The 22,814-nt window shown below is 36.1% G+C and overlaps 1 protein-coding gene across 1 annotated transcript in view; it reads left to right on the top strand.

Moving 5' to 3' along the window:
- The window catches only part of LOC150108422 (uncharacterized), a 96,953-nt gene that overhangs the window by 23,217 nt on the left and 50,922 nt on the right, over window positions 1–22,814 (top strand). Inside the window, exons 3-4 of the mRNA XM_090390775.1 lie at window positions 8,389–8,532; window positions 15,724–15,858. Of these exons, the coding sequence (XP_090246901.1) occupies window positions 8,389–8,532; window positions 15,724–15,858 (279 nt within the window). The remainder of the gene's footprint in view (window positions 1–8,388; window positions 8,533–15,723; window positions 15,859–22,814) is intronic.

The raw sequence follows: 22,814 nt of genomic DNA, 5'->3' as shown, positions 1-22,814 counted from the left end.
GATGTCTGCATAAATAAGGAACTATATAAGAACAGAAATCTGCAAGTTACTGAACTGGGTTATTCAGACCACAGACAAGAGTATACAAAAAAGCATGCAGGTAACTTATGTCTACACAAATACTAGGAATATCAGAAACAGTGGAGTAGGTAGAGCTTGTTGCCTTGGTTAATATATTGGGACCTCATATGGTAGGCAATAGTGAGACCTGGCTATCAGAAGCAGACATACTAATTGGTATAAAGTCCAAAGGGTATAATATTTTTAGAAAGGATAGGAGAGAAGGGGGGAGGATGTTGCTAATGATATCAGATGACGAATCCAGTCAGAGTTGAGACCTATGGCTGCAATACTAGTAACAGTTTTTCATGTAGCAGCAAGTTTGATGCCATCTGGTGTGAGGTGGAGTCTAACAATGTAAAATACACTATCTACCAATAATTGTCTGAACACTTTAGCAATTTACAATTGATACCAGCTGGCAAATCCTAATCTTGGGTATGTCCACCTTTGGCTTTGATCACTTCCTGCACCTGAGGAGGGTTTCCACCAATGTGTGGCAGACATCAGGTGGAGTTTGTCTATTCCTTCATCAAAGCAGCACTGAGTTCAGTGACAGATCGAGGATATACTGCTCTGGACCTCAGTTGGTGCTCCAATTTGTCCCACAGGTGTTCAATGGGGTTGAGGTCAGGACTCTACTCAGGACAGTCATTTAACACTCATTTGTTCATACCATTCCATAACAGCTGCAACTTTGTGCATTATCATGGGGCATTATATCTTGATAGTAACACTGGTACATTCCATAAAACTCCACAGTGTAGGCAGCACCTGATTATCCAGAATATCAAGATATTGAGCTACCTTCATGGAACCACAGACAACGACTAGTGGTTCTACTCCAAATCGGCTGAATAAACTCCACACCTTTACTTCTCCACCACCAAATTTTACTGTCGGTACAACACACTGTAGTAACAAGTGTTCACCAGGCTGCTTCCACACCCTGCCATCAGACTGGAAACAGGTGAAATTTGATTCATTGCTCCAGAGTACCATTTTCCACTGTTCGGTTGGCCAGTTCACACGTTCTTTGCAACAGGCCAGACGAGCCACCTTGTTCGTTGGTGTGATGTTCAGCTTGTGTGTCACTGCTCTTCCGTGGAAACCTGGTAAATGGAGTTCTTTTCGTACAGTATTGGTATTCATCATGGTGTTACTGGTGCTCTGGAATTCATCACAGATGGTCTGTGCTGGTTGTAGCCAGTTTTTGTGTGCCACCATTTTTAACACCTTCCTGTCCCTGTCAGTCATTTTCAGCAGCTGCTCTGGGTGTTTTCCTGTACTAGTGATGCCAGAATGTTTCCATTTGTTGATCACATCGCCAGCTGTTGATTTTTGTTGCTCCAGTTGAGCGGCAATGGCACGTGTGGACATGCCGCCAATGTTCCAGCCCACGATGACACCTCCCTCGAAGTCACTGAGTTCACCATGTTGCCTGTATTCAATTGCTACAATGAAATACTACTTCCTACTATCTGTACACCGGTTTTTATGGTATTAACAAACCTGGAATGTTCCATAACTTCAAATAACAGGAGTGTCCAGACAATTATTGGTAGATAGTGTACATAGTGGGGTACAGACCTGGTGAATATAAGTTGCTAGTAATGAAGAAATACATCACCGAATAAAGAAAATGGGTGCGAAAAGAGTAATCATAATGGGGACTTCAGTTATCCGAACATTGATTGGGGATCTGTGAAATCTCATAACAAGAATGAAACTCAATTTATTGAGCTGTTGCAAGACAATTTCCTCAAGCAGCATGTGACAGAAGGAACTCATGGTCAAAGAGTGTTAGATCTGATTATAGTGTCAGAGGGGGGGGGGTTTCATTTAAAGACATAACTATTCTGCATCTGATTGGTGACAGTGATCATGTGGTACTCACTTGGCTAAGTGTATGAATGTTCTATTCAGAAAAGGTTACATGCTGAACTACAAAGCAGGAAATTATAACCATCTGAGGAGTATGCTGTTCCATGGTATCAGTTGTTGGATGGGAAGGATATCGACAGTGCATGGGAAGTGTTTAAAAAATACTTAAATGATGCGATATCAGAATTATTATTATTATTATTTGACACCTCCAGGGAGTCCAAAGACTCATCAAGGGAGAGTGTGCCAACAGCATCAAACGATTGTTTCCAACTACTAACTGTGTTCAAACTTGCTTAACATTTTGCGTGCACCATTAGTAGCAGAGGCTCTACCAATCGACCAACAATGTTTCCCTAGAGTTTGAAGAATAAATAGAGTAGCAGTGAAATGAATGTAATCTAATTAAGCAAGAGATTCACAAGAAAAAGATGTGGAAGGAATACTGTGTGCATAAGGATGATGTCAGTCATGATAATTATAAGGCAGCATTCCTGAGGAGTCACAAGTGTATGGAAAGCTAAATCTGAGTAGGAAAACAAACTGGCTCTGCAAGTTAAAGATAACCCGAAAGAATTCTTTTGTTATGCTGCAAGGAAAAAGAAAGAATAAATTTGAAAGAATATCTCTACTGAATGCAGATGATATGTGGGTGACTGATGCAGAAGTGATTGTTCAAGTAATGAGTAGCCATTTTGCTAAACGCTATCAACCTGGTATATGCAACATCGAACTCACCACTACCTCTTCACTGTATGAAGAAACACGTGTGGGAGGTGGAAGTACTAGAGCTGTTGCACATACTGAATAACAATTCTGCAGTATGAACTGATGGGATAACAGCATGGATAATAAAAGATTATTCAGTTGACCTGGCTCTTCCTTTGGTCAGGCTATATAATTTGGGTCTCAGAACAGGGAAGATTCCACAGGAGTGGAAAAGAATGTATGGTATTCCAATTTTACAAGGGTGTGCAAAGACATATCCAACTATCAACCAGTTAGTATCTCAGGAGTGGTGGTGAGTATTTCGGAAAAGTTGGTCAGGTGTTGCATTCTGAAATGGTTTCAAAGAGAATCTTTACTTTGCAATGAACACCATGGGTTTACTAAGGGAAGGTCATGTTTTAGCAACTTGCTCAATTCTATAATGATATTACCACTGAGTTAGACAATGGGAATGGATACACTATGATACTTTTGGATTTTGGTAAGGCTTTTGACAGAATGAAACATGAAAGACTGTTGCTTAAATTGGAGAATATGGGATTGGATTATAAACTATTGGCATGGATAAGAGGATGGTTGAATGATAAATATCAAGAAGTCATATATGAGGAGTGTGAATCTGCAATATTCAAGATAACCAGTGATGTACCTCAACAATTAGTCCTTGGTCCATTGTTATTTAATCTGTATGTTAATAACATTGGAAAGGATTAGACATTCAATATGCATATAGCTATTTGCTGAAGATGCAAAGATAGGTAGGATAATCAGGAGTGCTGCTGATATGCAGTACAGTATTTGCAGAATGATTTGAATAAGCTAGAATTGTGGGCATGTGAAAATGGCTGTCAGTTCAATGTTAATAAATGTAAGATTCATGCACTTTGGTGTGATTAGATATCCAGTGCTATATTATATTGGTGGGATTATGCTAGAAGAAACTGATCAGGCTAGGGTCATATAGCAAAGATTGTATATACAACTTTGAATAATTGCCTTGAGAGAGAGAGAGAGAGTGTGCCAGGATTGTGGAATACTGATTATGAAGACAGACTGAGAATTTGTAGGCTGCAGACACTTGCAAACAGGAGTGATATTATTGAGGCTTACAAATTTCTGAAAAGGTTATACAGAATTTCAGTAGATGGAATTTTCATTTCATGAAGGATGGGGAAAGGATGCTAGAACATTCTTGAAAGTTGAGAATGAATGCTGTGAAGAAGGGGGGTGAGGGTCTAGATTTCTCTCTCATAGAGTGGTGCATGATTGGAATGGTTTGCCATAGAATGTTTTGTGTGCAGGTGGCATGAATGAATTCAAGAGCAGGTATGACAGCTGGTGTGATTAGTATAGCTCACTCAATGAGTTTCTGACTCCCTGGAGGTCTCTCTTAATAATAATAATATGAGATGTGAAAGAAACACCCACAAAAATTGTAAATAAATAGTTAAATTCAGTAATAAATGGGTACATGAAGATGATGGTGCAAAACAGAAAGTCAAATGAGATTGTCAAAGTACCTCAATAAGGAACGTGGTCAACCCTCATGGCCAGGCAGTGCTCACAATGATGTTTCATACTATTTATATCGGTGTTCAGGATCTCAGTTGTAATAACAATCATTGCTCCTGCACAGAGCTCTCTTAAGTCCCTCAAGGTTTTGGGGGGAGGGGAGTTGAAAGCAGCAACATGCATATCTAAAGCATTCCAGACATGCAAAATAGGATTAAGGTCAGGGGACCTGGCTGGCTATTCCATATTTATGATGGTCTCTTCTTGAAAATATTGGTCTACAAACATCACTCAATTAAGACAAACATCACTCAATTAAGACAAACATCACTCAATTAAGACAAACATTACTCAATTAAGACAAACATTATTGTCTTGTAGGATAAATGTCTCTCCTATTGCACCTACATACAAATGAATGTACAGGTCCAGGACCGCATCTCTTTAAGTTAACATTCATGGTTCTGCTAGGAAGCGCACACAAGTTGGTGTGTTAAGTCTGTGTGTCTATCCAATGAGATGCCTCTCCAAGCCACACTATCTCTACCATAAGTGTTCCTTTCATGGCTGTCAGTGGGATGATTATGCATTCTTGGATCTCCAGATCAGAGCATGTCTGATATCTTTTGTAGAGCAAATTGTGCACTTGTCTGTAAACAGTACTGACCCCATTGGCCTTAGGTTCAGTTGACATTGAACCTAGCCCATTTCAAGTATTCCTCTCCTGTGGCACACTCAGATAACTAGTTGTCTAGTTTACAGACCATGTTTGCATGTTTGTGAAGCCTTCTGTGCACATTGGAAACAGATAGCAATGTTTTTGTAGTTGATGCAAGATCAGATCGTAGCTGATTTGGGGTAGCACCTCTGTTTCAGATAATTGCAGATATCAATCACTCACGTGGGTTGTAGCTTATGACTTTCCTTCCCGGTATCTCTGGGATACTGTTTGAAGTGGTTCCACAGTCTCTGAAAACTAGACAGAGAATGACTCATATGCAACTATCTGGCTATCTCTGCCTGACTTTGGCTGCATTTAGTCTTATGATGGCTCACCACCCTGAATTCGTCTTTTAAATGATTTCTTGCAGCCATATCCAAGAATTCTGCTATCATGAAATGTCTTCTTCTCACTCTGGACATGAAATGGAAAAACCACTCAAAAATGTCTACTTTTGTGCCACTGTTAATTTGAATATGCCACTCATTTGTATATGATAACCAGACTCAGTGTCACTTTTTCCTTAATGTACCTGACAGTATTTCTCCCAGAACTATGCTTTGGTGCAGATATGTAGACAACATTTTTGCAATTTGAAATAGTTCTTCTCCTGATTTACAACATCATATATAAAAAGAAATGCAGCTAATCTCAGAATTCAGTTCATTTTAAAAAGAAGAAAAACCCAAATTGCCTTTTTGGATCTACTAATTCTTTGTCGACCTGATGGCAGGGTATAATTCTCAGTATTTCATAATGTATGTATAAAGGTCTCAACAGTCCCAATTTTTTGACTAGGGTGATGGTGTGATTCTGCACGAATATAGTGACCTATATTCGTGCAGAATCACACCGTCACCCTAGTCAAAAAATTGGGATTGTTAAGACCTTTTATACATCTTGTCCATTGTTCTACAGATCACCTATTACATAAAGAATTGCATCATATTAAGTCACCTTTCTTGTTAAATTGTTTCAGTGAAGGCTTCATTAATGAAGCCTTCAACAATCATAGAATTCCTGCTTCTTCTGCTCAAGAAGAAATTACTCGTATTCTGCTGCCTTATGCAAAGGGAATATCTTGGTGTCTGCCAGATTCCTTGCTCTTATGGTTTGTCTTATTATGGACACTCTAGAACAGCGCTTCCCAAACTGTGGGCCACGGCCCACTTGGGGGCTGTTAGTTTTGTTGAGGGGGACATGAAATAATGAAAACAAATTTAAAATATTTTAAGACTAAGTAGATATTTTTTTTATCTTAAAAGTAACGTATTTAATTTTTATTATTTATTATTTCTTTTTTTTGTTATTTTTTATATTTTAATGATAAAAATCACACATTGGCGTTGGTTCACAAATTTTGCTTCTTGTGTATTTCGGCGCTTAATGAATATTAGTAAATATATGCTTATTCATATAAGTTTAATTTCAAAGGTATTGATAAAAAGCACAAAAAAGCTTACAAATGCAGAATCTTGTGTTAATTTAAAACTACCAAGTGTTTGGCCATTAAATTAATGTTTTATTGCTAATGTATGCAGGTGCAGGTAATGCACAGGAAAGAATACACTTGGGGTGCAGGACAACTGCAATGATAGCACAGATCACATGCAATTTTATTATTATTTTTTTTTCGATGGGGCCATGAAATATTTTAATTTTTCCAAAGGGACCTTAACATCTATAAGCTCGGGAAGCACTGCTCTAGAAGATCTCCATTTTATCTATCGTAAAGAACATGAGCCTGAACAATCTGGCCTTACTGAATATGTTATCGCTACTAAGCACAGAGTCTTCTGGAGTAAGATTAAAATCTTGCTTGGCACAAATCTTATGGAATGTTCATTATAAGGAAATGTGAATTATTTTACTACTGTTCAAACTTAAATAGATCGGATGGTCTACATTTATCTCCTTTATGGGAGATGGTACTTTTCATTCTGCTGACCTTCCTTAATTTGCTTAATTATGTGTTTATGGTTTTATATATATAATTAGTAATTTGTTGACAGTTTTGTTATCTTACTGCATCTATGGTGGTGCTTTTAGGAATGTTTGTTATTTGTATATTATATTGTTCTCTTTCTGTACTGGAAATGCCTTCAATTTTCACTTATTTGAAAATTTTGCCATTAAAAAATAATTTTTTTTTAAAAGTATTAATTGATGGAGTTGGACTTAAGGAACGAGAGGCTAGGATTTTGAGGTGAAGTTTAGAGGATATATTGCAAAACTGACCAAAATAACTTATCAGATTATCTGAATGTTAAAGAATACACTGCAAACAAAGATCTTTGTTTGTGGTGTACTCTTAAGATATATGAGTTATTATCCTTTATAAAGCTTGGATAAGTCCACATCTGGGTTATTGATGGTTTCACGGAGATGAGGTGGAGAAGATCCATAGACAGGTGACAAAGATAGTAAGGTTTATAGAATGCTCCCTTTTAGCATAAGATTAAAAGTTTGTGGATTACAAAGTTTAGGAAGAAAAACTGAGATATGATAGCAATATACTGCTCCAGGATTGACCCTGTATGAGTGTAGTTGGCAAGGTGGGAGGATCAAGTTTTTTACGACTCCTACCCAAGAAAGGTTCATAAACTTATAGTACATTTATACTGTGGGTGAGCTAAGGATTTTTTGTCTATTTTTATTAATTTTATATATTTTTTAATTTCTTTTTGCATAATCTGGAAACTCCACTCTAGAAGCCAAACATCGAACTTTTTCAAGCCACTTGCACCAGGTGATGAAATTTATCTTCCACCTAAAGACAGTCACAAACATCTATGCCCAAGGCAGGATTCATATCTGCAGTTTGTTGCTTGGAAAATGAATATACTAACCACTAAGCTGAGTGGTTGGAGAGAGGTGAATGGATGGAATAGGTTATCAGTTGATTGTAAATATTTTGTCTGTGTACAAGTTTAAATAGAAGTATAATAGGGATGTGGGAATAATTGTTTTTGTGAGCTTCTCATGATTCGTCTTTTGACTATTGAGACTTGAGAAAATAATATTTACAATAAGGCTGTATTATTGCTGTTAATTACAGCTATTCCATGTTACATATCACAGTTCTTTCTGATGGTTTCTAGTGCTAGTGTTTGAGGTTGTTAGCCTACTTATAGCTAACAAAGCATTAGACACAAATATTTATTAGTAGTATTACAAACTGCATCTCCATTTTTCAAGTCTCCATGGAGTCTGAAAACTCATCACAGATAAATGTTCTTATTTTTTTATATATATATTTTTATATATTCCATAATCTGAGTTACATGATTTTGAGACATACAACTACTTTTGGAGATGTATGAGATTTATTATGCATATGACATTCCATTTTTTTTTTAAATTTCTTGAAAATTTGACTTGTCTTATAATAGTTTTTTGTTTTTAAGAGACTTTGATCATATTAATACATGAACTGAATTTTATATAATTTATATAAAATTCTTTTGCTTTCTGCATTTCAGAGGACATTGGCCAATCATGTAGCTCTCATAAACAATGTCAAGCTGTTGTATTAGGTTCACTGTGCTCTGATACATTTCATTGTGCATGCAAACCTGGATATGTTGCATATTTTGTGAATTTACAGAAACAGTGCTTTAAAAAATGTGAGTTCTTTTTTTTATTTATATATATTACAGTTACTATTCAGCACTGTATGTGCCACACTGAAATCTTGAGTTATACCATTTTTTGATTCTATAGGTTCAATACATAAGTTGTTTGTGATATAACAAAATACACTGCTTTATGATATTCAAATAAGATAATTTTTTTTTTGATTCTGAAAAAAAAAAAAAAAAATTTGTGTGCCCTGGACTAAAAAGGGACTAAATGAAAAATGGACTAAACAGACACAACCTTACAGTTGATTCTATATCTGTATATTGTCAATGACACTGAAAGAACTAGGAGATTTTAAAAAGTCTGTTATCTTAGGATACTGATGCCATATGAGTATCCTTTCTATTAGTGACATGCCAGTTAAATGTTACCTCCATCACCTAAAGTTAGGCAACAACAAATGGAAATGTAAGATTATTATTCAGCTGCAAAATATACTGGAAAATCCAGGAAGCTGCCTAAGTACCAAAGGATATAAGGGTAGTTTGGAAATCTTGCTAGACCAGTATGGAAGTGATCAATCAGAAATTAAAGATGCATCATGTGGTAGGATGCTGCATGCCTGTACAGTCTATAGAAGAAAAACAACACATAGGCCAAACATCAACTATGGCAGTTTGTGGTGCAGAATACGACATTAAAGACTACTGTGGCTGGTGTGTAGAATATCAGTGTTCTTAATATGGAAAAATAAATCTCACTAAATCACTAATCAATACATCAATCACTAAATCAATGAAAGTAATTTATTAATTACTTTCATTAATTAATTATAAATAATTTATTTGTTAAAGAATACACTGTAAACAAAGATCTCTGGGACTTATTTCCCGTGAGAACGAGAGTGGTGAACCCAAGGTACCTGATGCTGGACAGCTTTATTACTACACGTAATATACATCTGTTATATTATCCGTAGACTGGTCCCTCCTCCTCTCCCTATTTTTCTTGCTCTTTTAGCCCCCCCCCCCCTATGAAATTAGAGTATTCAAGGGCTAGGGATATATCTTCTTGCTGAAATTTCTTCTTCACAGTAATGGGAGTCTGCCTTCTCTCCCTGGTATTTGTCTTACCTAAGTAGGCTGCCCTTTCACAAAACCTGGTTGGCAAGAAGGATTAGACCAAAACATTCTTAAATGATAGATAATAAGTATAAAGGAGGACATAGAGCCCAAGGCCACAATGGACATATAAAAAGCACAATCGTAATTCTCACTCAACCATTTGACAGATCAGGCTTAAGCTCTTTGGGGTGGTATGACATTGATGAGAAACTGGAGACAGGCTATATGCAGACTAAGAACATAAATTCTAATAGAACTAATAACAGAAAATTATAAGTGTGTACCTACAACTGTTGGTCATTATTAGGTCAAACAAGATTGGAAGCAGAAAAGATAAAATGAGACATCATTGGATTGAGTGAAACTCGGAGATTTGGCGAAAATAGTATCGATCTAAAGAATGGACATTTATTTATAGATATCTATATAAATAGATATCTGTATAGTTAAGGTGACAATTCAAGATCCCAGGGAGGAATTGGCTTTCTAATTAATCCTCCATAAAATACAAGAAATACAAGAAAATAAAATGTATCACAAATTGGATTGCAGAACTATACCTTAAAATATATAGATATTATAAATTAAGAATTATACAAGTTTATGCACTAACCTCAGATCACACAGAGGAAGAAATAGATGCATTTTATGAAACGCCAAGCCAACTGGTAAGTTGCAATGATACATTCTTTACGATTTTTATGGAAGACTTCGATAGTAAAGTAGGTATAAGAAATGCATATCTAGCAGCATTTGGAAAATATGGAATAGGAATAAAAATGAAGAAAGATTGATAGAATTTTCTTGAAAATAGAGTTCTTTATGTAATGAATAATCTCTTCAAAAAAGGAAGAATTGGAACTTGACATGACAAAGTCAAATGGAGAGGTGTTTAATGAAATAGATTATATTTTAACCAACAGAAAATATATTATCCAAGATACAGATGTAATAAATAGTTTCAATACAGTAATGACTATAGATTAGTGAGATCAAAAATTGTCATCAACAAAAGATGGGAGAGACAGAAGTTGATGAAAAGTAAAAGACCCTCTATTAATTTACCAAATCTGGAAAAAAAACAGAGTTCCTCCAGAAAGAGATAGAAGAAGAGTTTTATAATATTTGATATGAATGAAGACCTGGATAAAAACTATAAAATAATAACTGAGATCCTAATAAATAATGCCAAAGAGATTGGTAGAATTAATCAAAAAGAAGGATAAAAGAAAATTGCCTGATTAAACCTTCTCAGAAAGAGAAGAGAAATTAAAAGAGATCTAAACATGAGAAGTAGAATGGAATGCTCGTATTTACATAGCGGAGCTATTTAAACAATAAGAAAAAGGATGACACAAGAAAGAAATTTCAGAACAAGGAGAATTAGAATTACAATAGAAAACAATATGATTCTAAAAGGAGTGAGAAGAGAGTTGTCCATAGGACAAAATAAATTAATAACCCTTAATATTGAAAATGGAGTACTAATTAAAGACAAAGAACAGATCATAAGAAGAATAGAATCATTCTATTAAATTATAGGATGATTCCCAAGACTTAAATCAATATGAGAACAAAAATAAATATCCCAAATGGAAGAGGAAGAAATATGTTCTGATCTTTTAAAAAGAAGTTCAATATGTAGTGGATAACATGAGTAATGGAAAGACACCAAATTAAGATGAGTTACCAATAAAATTCTGAAAGCAGGTGGTGTACCAGTCATGAATGACTATGTTAAGTAAAATTTATACATCATGCTTAAGACAGAAGAGAATACCAAAGAGTTGGAACAGTGCTATCCTTATTATAGTTTTTAAAAAGACAGAGAAGATATTAAAATTACCACTCTGTCAGTCTCCTTTCAGAAATATACAAAATTTTTACAAAAATCATTAACAGAATGCAAAACAGACTAGATTTTTGCCAACCTACACAATCATGATTGTGTAGATCATAACATCATCTATACAATCATGATTGAAAATAAGTAGTAGATATAGTGAGAAATGAGAAGAATGGTTGATGTGCATGTGAAGAAAGGCATGAATTATTAGATGGTAGAAAGGAATGGCAATATGTCAAGAGAGAGAAGGAAGAGTTATCAAGAATTCCCTTAAAAATGAATGGAAGCAAGGAATTTTGATTTTCTATGTTTTTGCAGTGGACACAAGATGTTAAAGAAGCAGTCCTGGAGAAGAAAAAAAGCATACCCAAAGTTCTTGGCAAATAAGGTGACAGATGCTCGACAAGACTACAGAGAAAAATGTGAGTAGTAAGCTGTATGTAAAAGTAGCTAAACAAGTAGTTAGGATAACAAGAAGTTAAAAGAGTAGCTAGGATAGAAAATAAATATCAGGCAGATGGCGAAATGTTCTGTAGGCTATTGAAAAGCCTACAGAACATTTAGAAATGGAGAAAAGAGTACTAAAAGAAATCAAAGATAATAAAGGTGACATGAAAACTGAAGACAAGGATATCCTAGATGTCTTGAGTAATTACTTTAAAGGACTGTTAAAACAAAACAAGCACTCTCAAAAATATACTAGAAAATTTTCAAGAGGAATGCAATCAGGGGTCCATATCAATCGAGCTTCTTCTTCTTCTGCAGCTTCTCCCACTTAAGTGGGAGTCACTGTTGATGATGAGTCTCCTCCACATCCTCCTGTCTTGGGCTATCACCACATCCAAGTTCTTCATCCTCAAGTTCTCTTCTACCAGCTCCCTCCATCTCTTCTTTGGCCACCCATGCTTCCACCTTCTTTGCACATCCATCTGCATGACCCTTCTTTCCACATATTCATCCTCCCTCCTCATCACATGACCAAACTATCTCAACCTTGCCTCCTGTATCTTTGCTCCTAAGTTCGTAACTTTCACTGTTCCCCTTAAATAGTCATTTCTCAGACGATCCTTTCTGGTCACACCGCACATCCACCTAAGCATTCTCATCTCTGCTACTTCCATCCTGCTGATGTTATTTTTCCTCAGGGCCACAGTTTCTATAGCATACATCATAGCTGGCCTCACTGTGTCCTATAGATTTTGCCTTTCAGATTGATCGGCACCCTCTTATCGCATAACACTCCAGCCATCTCCCTCCAGTTCCTCCAACCTGCTAGTATCCTGCAGCCCACTTCCTTCTCAGCTCCTCCATCTTCTTCCACTGTTGAACCTAAATATCTAGTCCCTCACCTTCCTGATGACATTTCCTTCCAGCTCCAGATCTGTCTCCTGGCCGCCGCCCACTGTGCAACACATACTCTGTCTTGCTTCTGCTCAGTCTCATGCCTCTGTCTTCCAGTACTTTTCTCCATCTTTCCAGTTTAGTTCCCGCTTCTTCTCTTGAATCTGCACACAGTAAGATGTCATCTGCATACACCATTGTCCAAGGCGCATCCTCTCTCACTACCTCCATCACAATGTTAAACAGAAACGGATTTAATGCTGACCCTTGATGCAAGCCAACTGTTACTTGAAAACTTTCTGTACATCTCCTGCACCAACCTGACATATTTCTCTGGAACCTTCTTCTCCCTCAGACACCTCCAGACTTCTTGCCTTGGCATTCTATCGTATGCTTTCTCCAGATCAATAAATGCCAGATGCAGCTCCCGTTGTTTCTCTCGAAACTTTTCCATCATCTGCCATAACCCAAAGATAGCATTTGTTGTTGATCTACCAGGCATGAAGCCAAATTGTTCCTTTGCAATCTCCACCTCCTTCCTCAATCTTCTATCAAGAACCCTTTCTAGGATTTTCATTGTGTGGGACATCAACTTTATTCCTCTGTAATTTTTACAGTCTTGTGCATCCCCTTTACCCTTGTAGATGGGGGACAAGAGTACTCTCCCTCCATTCCTCGGGTATATTTTCCTGGTGGCACGAACAGGTCCCACAGCAGGTCAATTCCCTCTTTCCCCAGTGCCTTCCATGCCTCCACTGGAATCCTGTTGGGGCCCACTGATTTTCCATTCCTCATCCTCTTCATGGTCTCCGTCACTTCCACTCTACTGATGTTCTGCACCATCCCCTCAGAAGGCTGCCCATCTTCTCTGTGAGTCCTTGCATTTTCCTCATTCAAAAGTCCCTCAAATATATTCTCCATCTGTTTCTTATGTCCACATCCCTTCATAATACTCTTCCTTCAGCATCTTTGATCTGCCTCACATGTAAGATGTCCTTTGCTGCTTTATTTCTACATTTCGCTAGTTGGTAAATTTTTCTCTGTCCTTTGTTTCTAATTGATCATACAGATCTTGATATGCCATGGCCTTCGCCTATGCCACAACTCTCTTGACTTCTTGCTTTCTCTCTCTGTACACCTCTCTATCCTCTTCCACTCTTGACTCATCCCACTTCTGCTTTGCCTTCCTCTTAGCTGTCACTGCCACTTGTACATCATTATTCCACCACCAACCCTCTTTCTGCTCTCTAATCTTTCCACATGTCTCACCAAGCACCTCGATTGCACAGCTCAGGATTACTTTTGAATTATGTTTCCACCAATCTTGTACACTTTCCAGTCGATCCAAAATCCTCTCTAACACCTTCTCCCTAAAACGATTCCTCACACTCTCTTCTTTTAAGCGAAACCACTTAATTGTTTCATCCCATGGCTTCCAGAGGTTCTTATCTTCGATCTTATTTTAAAGTCTGCACACAGCAGTCGGTGTTGCTGTGCCACTTGATCTGTTGGAATTACTTTACAATTTGTCACAACCTTAAGATGTTTTCTTGTAGTCAAAATGTAGTCAATTTGTGAACTGTTGTTACCACTCCTAAATGTTATCAAATGTTCTTCCCTCTTGTAGAAAAACGAGTTCACAATTGCCAGATCAAACGCTACTGCAGAGTCCACAACCATCTCTCCTTCCTGGTTCATCATTCCCACCATGCACCCTTTCACAGTCTCTATTCTGTGAAATAGAGAAATAGGTCCATATCAATCGATAACAAAAAAAAAAAAAAATTATGGGAGTTAACAGATGGAGTAAACAATATTTGACCAGAATTGCTTAAATATGGAAATGTAAGTTTTGCAATAGCTACACTACATAATTCAGAAGGTCTAAATTCCAAATGATTGGATTAGAGCTGTCATAGTTCCCATCTATAAAATATGGAATAAAGCTGAGAAATATGGAATAAAGCATGGGGTGGATGAATAAGTCATTTTGTATGGTTTTAATTTTTTTATATATCGAATTCTTATATATGTATACTTTATTAATACAGTGCCAAAAGACAATCAGATTCATTTAAATTAATTGAAAAAAAAAAATCTTGATTTAAGTGTCAATCAAAGAAGTGAAACACCAAATATAGGCCTAGTGATATAAATGAAAAATATAGGCCTATATAAATGAAAAATAATTTTTTATTTTTTTTGGTTTATTTCTTTGGAACTATTTCTGGTAGAAAAAGAATAACATTTTGATCTATTCCATGACAGGACTGGAAGGAAATTGAACAATATCTTATAGTACATTAAGTACCATGATTAGGATTCATGTTAAAAAAAAAAGTTCTTGTGAGATATCATCTTCTCCAACTACCTTTCTATATTTCAGGTTTCTAATAGTTTTTTCTCTCTCAAATATTAGTACGTACTTCTGACTACATTTCTCATGGACGTTTTGTTTGCCTCTTCTGTAACTTCTTATCTCATTTAATGATTTTTTTGAAGTAATTAATCCAGATTTCCAGAATATCCTATTCTTCAATTTTTATATGGTAATGGAGAGTGGTTGGTGAGTGGAATGCATTGCCTTGAGTGTGTTGTGAGTGTAGACACATTGAATAAGTTTAAGGCATGATTGGATGAGCTTTGTGTCTGATAGTGTGTACTTTTATAATCTTTGGACCCTATTAAGAGTGCTTGACAATAGTCAGACACAATAAGAACCACTTTTTTCTTTATACTGTATTAGTTGTCCATAAAAATGGGTGTCTTGTTAAAAGAACCTCAGGAACAGTTTTCTGTACCGCATGATAAATTGTAGATATTATTATATTTGTAATATAAGAAATGTTTATAATTAGATTGAGAGATGTTTATTTTGTTGGAATATTAATAACTTTTTAAAAATTTTTTCCCCTATTTTAAAGTGAGTAGATTATTTGAATATTGTGAAATATCAGAGCAGTGCACTCAGATGGATCCTAATTCTATTTGCTCCTTTTCCCGATGTAAATGTATTGAAGATGCAACAGAAGTCAACAGTAAATGCATATTATTGGACTGTAAGTTTATGTAAGATTGTTTATTATGTTCATAATGGCATAACAAAGCATTTATCTGTTTCCAAAAAAAAAAATGAAACTTTTGAAAAATGAAAAATGCTCAATTTTTTTTTTTAGTAAAAAATAGTAAATAATGCTTTAATTTGATTTGAAAATAATTTGGTTTCTGATTTCATAATTGATGGATGGATGATAAAAAATAATTCGGTTTTTTTTTTAATTGTATAAGTAGTTATAAACTTCATTTTGTTATTATTACACAAGGATTTCCATGGAGTCTAAAGACTGGTTGCAAGAGTCTCCTCATTAATCACAATACCTGCGATTAATGAGGGGCTCTTAATACCTCTCTTTAAATTCATTCACTAAATGAATTTAGAATTCAAATGTAGATTCTAGGTATAAAATCATTATCATGTAATGCTTAATCCTGTATACAATTTTGTGTTTCTTCTCTGGAAATAATCTTTTTCTGCATTCTGCACTAAACTTTGTATTATATTGAATATTTAGATTTAAATTCTAGCTGGAACTTATATTTGGGTTTACATGGAATGAAGAGACGGTAGCAAGAGATTAAATTAGCAAGTAAAAAGTTAATTCTGATATTTCATCTGTCACAGATGTTACTGGTAGTGAGGTAAATGCTAATCTATAAAGTGCATGAAGACAAACACAAAAGGAATCATTTACTGTAGTTTTTAAGGACAGTAAATGTATTCCTGGTTGTTGGGCAGTAGACCTTAATATTATTGTTTCCTTTATCATGAGGAGTTTCTTATGTCTGTAGTTTTTCATTGCAACTGAAGATTCTAAGAAAATTGTTACCTGTTTTTATATATAAAATCAGTCGAAGAAAACAGATGGAAGAATGCTGAATAGCATATTAATGCTGTGTGTGAAATGAAGACAAGCATTTTGAAAGAAGGGACCTATTGACATTTTTATTGAGAAGTTGGAGAAGTTGTACTTGTTGCTGGGTACACTTCAGGAGAAAGGTTGTTTGAGAGAACAGAGGTAGATGGGATAAGAGGAAAAGATTTTTGGTGATGTATTCGGTCTGAATGGTAAGTAGGCATTATGTACATTGTCTATCACTTATTATTATTTTTTTTTTAAATCATATTGTATATCTCAAATTAGAGTATCATATCAACATTGGTGCTACCAAAACAAAGACAAAAACAATCAGGTTCTTCTAAATAAAAATTGCAAGAATTAAAAATTCAGACAATAATGATCAGGGAAAGAAAGGAGTTCTATAGTGTTCTGCACTAAACACAGAGATAATCTTGAATGGCAGGCAATTTCATGTTGTGGACAAACAACAAAATGGGGAAATGGACAGCGAGATTTATTTGTACCTGTAGTTCCACAGAAGGATTAACTAAGAAAGAAGTAGAACTTTTGAAGTCATTTAGGGAAGGTAGTGAATAAAGGATAAGTTGATCCTTATTGGAGATCTAAACAGTAGAGTAGGAAATGAATACCAGACATACAGAAATGTGTTGGAAATTTTGGAGAAAAGCACTAAGTTAATAATGATAATTGTGCCTGCACACAAAACACTACATAAGAACTAAAAGGCAAATTAAGACTGTGTGTATATATATATATATATGTTAAAGATACCAAGCTATTTTAATATATATATATATATATATATATATATATATATATATATAGTAAATATATAGTGTGTGTGTGTGTGTATATATATAAAAATGAAAATATACCTAGTCTAGCTCTAGCCATTACTGTTACAACTTGAACAGCGCATAATCTTTTTTCAGATAATCATTTACAGCTTTCAGCACATACAAACCACATGTATAATATGTATATAGCAGCACTTGTGTTCGAATGGCAGCATGCACAACATCCAGTGGAAACACTGCCACTGCTCCCTGCAAATCAACTGTCAGGCTGATGATGCTGGGGTGTTGTTTCTTGCAGACTACTCTCTCTCTCTCTCAAGCTCCAACCACAATTTGAAGCCAATGGATCCAGATTGGGACTTCCAGACAGCCAAATGGATGGTGATATGTGGTTGGGCACATTCGCTTCCAAACACTGTTGTGTGTTCCTTGCCTTGTGTGCAGGGGCTGCTTCCTGTTGGAAGGTCCGCTGCATATTGTGAAACAAGGGCTTGTTCAGGGTCTGTACCACAGGTTCCAGCTCAGTGTCTTGATTCACTTTAGCCGAGATTTTGTCCCCTTTCTGGCAGTGCAAGAAATGCAACTTGGAAACGTGATGACCTCTCTGAATCCTGAGTGTTATGGCATGTGCTGTGCAAACATCCGGGGCACATACCTGATTGATCGGAGAAGTAACTTTTGATTTTATCACTCTCTGCTATTTATCATAAGTTTTGGTGTTAGGAAGTGTCCAGTAGAATTATGATAGGTTCTCATCAGTTAGTACACATGCCATCATTCTCTGTGAAACATTCATCTCTTGTGACATCATTTTCTGCATTCTCACAGGATTGTGGTAGACCTTCACAGCCCTCACAAGCTGTTGTGTCCTAACACAGCATAGTTGACCTGTACTTTGGTAGTTAGGTCTTCTGTATCATTATAATTTTTAATAGTCTGATACACAAACCTCTTACTGATCCTGAGTGTTTTTAGTGTGTTGAAAATAATAGGTGGCTGCATACCAACCTTGTGAAGTGCTGTTACAACTACACAGTTCTCATAATCATCCCACTACATGTTAACACCCAACCGGCCATGACATCTATAGACGTCTAGCTAAATCTGGATATGATTCTGTAACACCTATTGAATAACGTGGATAAGAAGTTTAATTTGGTCTCGCCATTTCATCCACCTCGGCCGGTAGGGAGGTTAACCCATATAGCCAAACAACTCTCTCCCTACTGATAAACACGTGAATGTTGACTGCGCACAGCACCGCTAACCGATCAGTGGTTACAACTTTAGCAAAGTTGTAACAGTATTTATGACAGATTCTAGATGACATGTAGTGTAGAAATATAACTGCTATGAGCTCTCATTGTATTATACATTACCTAGAAAATAAAAAGAACCAAGGAGTGTAGGGAAGGGAAAGACATTCCAAAAGAAAATAGATACATTAGAGCACGTGATATTTAATAATGGCATGTAATACAAGAAGGTGAGCATTATACATTTTGATCTTAAAGTCTAGTTAGTTCTCTGCTTTTTTTTTTTTATAAATAATATGGAGGTTTCCTTCTAGTCATATATTGCATATCCAGAGAAGTACAACCAGAAGTAAGTAGAAGCCATCAAAAACTGAAATGTGGAAAGGCAGCTAGAATAGATAATATATGACCAAAAATGTGTGATACATACATACTAGTGTCCAAAACCTAAGAACAAACACTATTTCTGAAGATTACATCCACAAATTTAGATGAATCAGCTTGTGACGATATGTATAACTCATGATTTCGAGTAGAAAAGTGGGTACACATTCAAATTTTTTAATCGCATGCAAAGGAGTTATGTGGTAGCACTCAACAGGATGAAAGGAAAAAAGGATGCACTAAGTGAATTGTTTGAAGGAAACTCTTTTTGTGGAGGAATAAAGTTGCAAACGTTGATGTCTTGTAATGTCTCAAAGACATCATTTAGATGATTTCAAGCAGGGAAGAATTATTGGATAGCTTGAAGAAGGTCTCAGAATTATTGATATTGCCAGAGAGTTTGGAATCTCGCATATCATTGTATCCAGGCTCTGGGCAGCATTTGAAACCAATGGAATGTGTTTTGGATTTACTAAGAGATTAAAATTTATCCTTGCTCTACTATGGTACATGAAGACTGATTTTTGGTTATAACAGCAAAATGTAATTGATGCACAATGGCAGGCCAGCTTGCAAGTTGGCTCTATTCAACCACAAGTACATGGATAACTCAACATAGTGTGGTAAGATGTCTGTGACAAGTAGGCATATATGCCCAAAGACCTGTGGTCTGTATTCCTTTATTCACAGCTCATCATAGAGCATGTTTTCAGTGGTATTGTATCCATAAAAATTGTTGGATAAGACACCAATGGGCTAATGTACTTCTTACAGGTGAGTGTTGTTTTAGTCTTTCCTCAGATTCTAGATGATGCTTGATCTGGCATGAAAGTGGTACTGCTTGCTGCCATCACAAGAATGTTCTTGAAAGGGATAAATACAGTAGTGCTGGGGTCATGGTGTGGGGAGATATTATGCTTAATAGACACACCAAGCTATAAGTGTTGGAAAAAGGACTATGACTGGTGAATGACATTGCAACAAAGTTCTTCAGTGTCATGTTCGATTGTTACATGGTGCTGTAGGCAAAGAATTCATTTTTATGGATGACAGTGCCACACAGCATCGTACACGAGCAGTAGAGATACTCCTGGAGACCCCATGTTATTAATTGAATTGAGTGGCCAGCATGCTCCTACGGATCTCAGTCCCATAGAACACATTTGGGATGCAATAAGGAGGCCAGTTTGCATCAGGAACTTCTGAATCATTTGATGCTAAGACATTATGAGAGCTGCATCACAGTTTGAGGTGGACATATTCCATGCTGAAATGTCTCTCCATATAGTTTTCTGTGGGCACTGCATTAATTCCTTAACTACAACCCTAGGAAATTTGTAACTTTTGACAAAACATATTGCATTTTAATTTGTATGAAATTTATAATGCATTTTTTGTATAATATAATTTATTAGCATGCTGGCAATAAATTTATGTCCACATTTGGCTGTAGTCATGAAAATTTTTTCATATACAGGTAAAAATGTATTTGTCCTTAGCTTTTGGACACCAGTGTATATGATATATGACCATCTATATAAAGGGAAATCAAGCAGCATAATTAAAAATTTACCTACAGAGTGTTCTAAATAAGATTGATGCAAGCATACTTAATAGCTGGATTTAAGTCACATTGTTGTTAGGATCCGATTTTCAATTTAAGACAAATAGTTGAGAAATCATGGAGATATATCAAGGATTCATATTAGTTTTATAGATCTGGAAAAGACATATGACCAGGTGCCAAGAGAAAAACTGTTGAAAATGCTACATTTATATAGTGTAAGCATGATTTTATATCAAGAAACATGTCTATGTTTCTTGATTTAAGTTGCAAGTCGGGTTAGAAATGAAGTTATTTGAAGTCAGTTTGATGTAAAAATGCTTACTTCAAATAACTTCATTTCTAACCTGACTTACAACTTAAATCAAGAAACATAGACTACATGTTTCTTGATATAAAATCCTGTTTACACTATATAAATGTAGCATTTTCAATAGCTTTTCTCTTGGCACCTTGTCATATGTCTTTTCCATGATGTTATACTGTTAAGGAATCCTACAGACTCATACTGAATATTATTAAAAGAGACCTTCAGGGAGTTAGGGACTCATCGAGAGAGGCTACATACTACACGCACTAGCTATCATACTTATTCTTCAGTTCAATCATACTTATTCTTCAGTTCATTCACACTGCTTGCACTCACAACATCCAATGGCAATCCATTCTAATCATGCACTACCCTATGAGAGAAAAATCTAGCCCTCACTCCTTTCCTAACTGCATCCATTCTCAGCTTCCAAGGATGCCCTCTTGTGATTTCCACACACTCCATTAATTGAAAAATTCCATCAACTGAAATCCTGTGTGACCCTTTCAGAAGTTTGTAGGTCTCAACCATATCACCCCTCTTTCTCCTGTGTGCTATAGTGTCTCCAGTCTACAAATTCTCAATCTGTCTTCATAATCAGTATTCCACAATCCTAATATCATTTTAACACTCTTTTGCACTCTCTCTCTCTCTCTCCACTATATCAGAATCACAACGGAAACCAGAAGACCAGAACTGCATACAATAGTCCATGCGAGGTCTCATCGAGGCCTTGTAAAGAGGCAAAATGACATCCTTATCTTTACATGTGAATGTTCATTTCAGTATTGCAATTATCTTATGAGTTGTATTTGCAATCTTTGCTACATGGCCCCTGAACTTCAACTTCCTATCTACTAACACTCCAGGATCCCTAGCCTCATCAATTTCTTCTAGCATAATCCCATAAATATAAGACACTGGATATCTGATCATGCTGAAGTGAATGACTTGACATTTACTGACATTGAACTGACATCCATTTTCCCTTACTCACAATTCCAACCTATTCAAATCATTCTGCAAGTGCTGCATATCGGCAGCATTTCTGATTACCCTACCTATCTTTGCATCATCAGCAAATAGCTGTATGTCACATGTCAAATCCTTCAGAATATCATTAATGTACAGATTGATTAACAGTGGACCAAGCACTGGTTACCTTAAATCTTGCAGACTCCCATCCCCCTGTAGACCACTTTTTATTATCTGTCAGTCAGCCATCCTCTTATCCATGCTAATATTCTATAACCCAAATCCATATTCTCCAATTTATGCAACAGTCTACCATGCTGTATTCTGTCAAAAGCCTTAGCAAAAACCAAAAGTATCATGGTGTATCTATTCCTCTTGTCTAGTTCAATGGTAACGTTGTTATAGAATGTGAGCAAGTAGGTAAAACATGACCTTTTCTTAGTAAACGCATGTTGTTCATTGCAAAGTAGAGATTCACTATCAACCCATTTCTAAATGCGAGCCCTAATCAATTTTTCCAAAATGTTGAACACCACTCTTGAGATACTAATTGGTCAATAGTTGGATGCATCAGTCTTTGCAACCACTCTTGTGCAATGGAATTACAATACATTCTTTCCATTCCTGTGGAATCTTCCCTGTTCTGAGACTCGTATTAAACAGCCTTGTCAAAGGAATAGCCAGCTCAGCTGAACACTTCTTTTAGCACATGTGCTGATATCAATCGGTCTCTATTGCTGAATTCTTATTCAGTTTGTGCAACAGCTTTAATACCTCATTCTTATACACCAGTGAAGAGGGTTCCTTCA

This window comes from Typopeltis vanoorti, chromosome 3 (genome assembly GCF_054136105.1).
Source record: "Typopeltis vanoorti isolate ZY-2024b chromosome 3, IOZ_Tvanoo_1.0, whole genome shotgun sequence".
Taxonomy (NCBI): Eukaryota; Metazoa; Arthropoda; class Arachnida; order Uropygi; family Thelyphonidae; genus Typopeltis; species Typopeltis vanoorti.
This window is presented reverse-complemented; position numbering and strand designations above follow the sequence as displayed.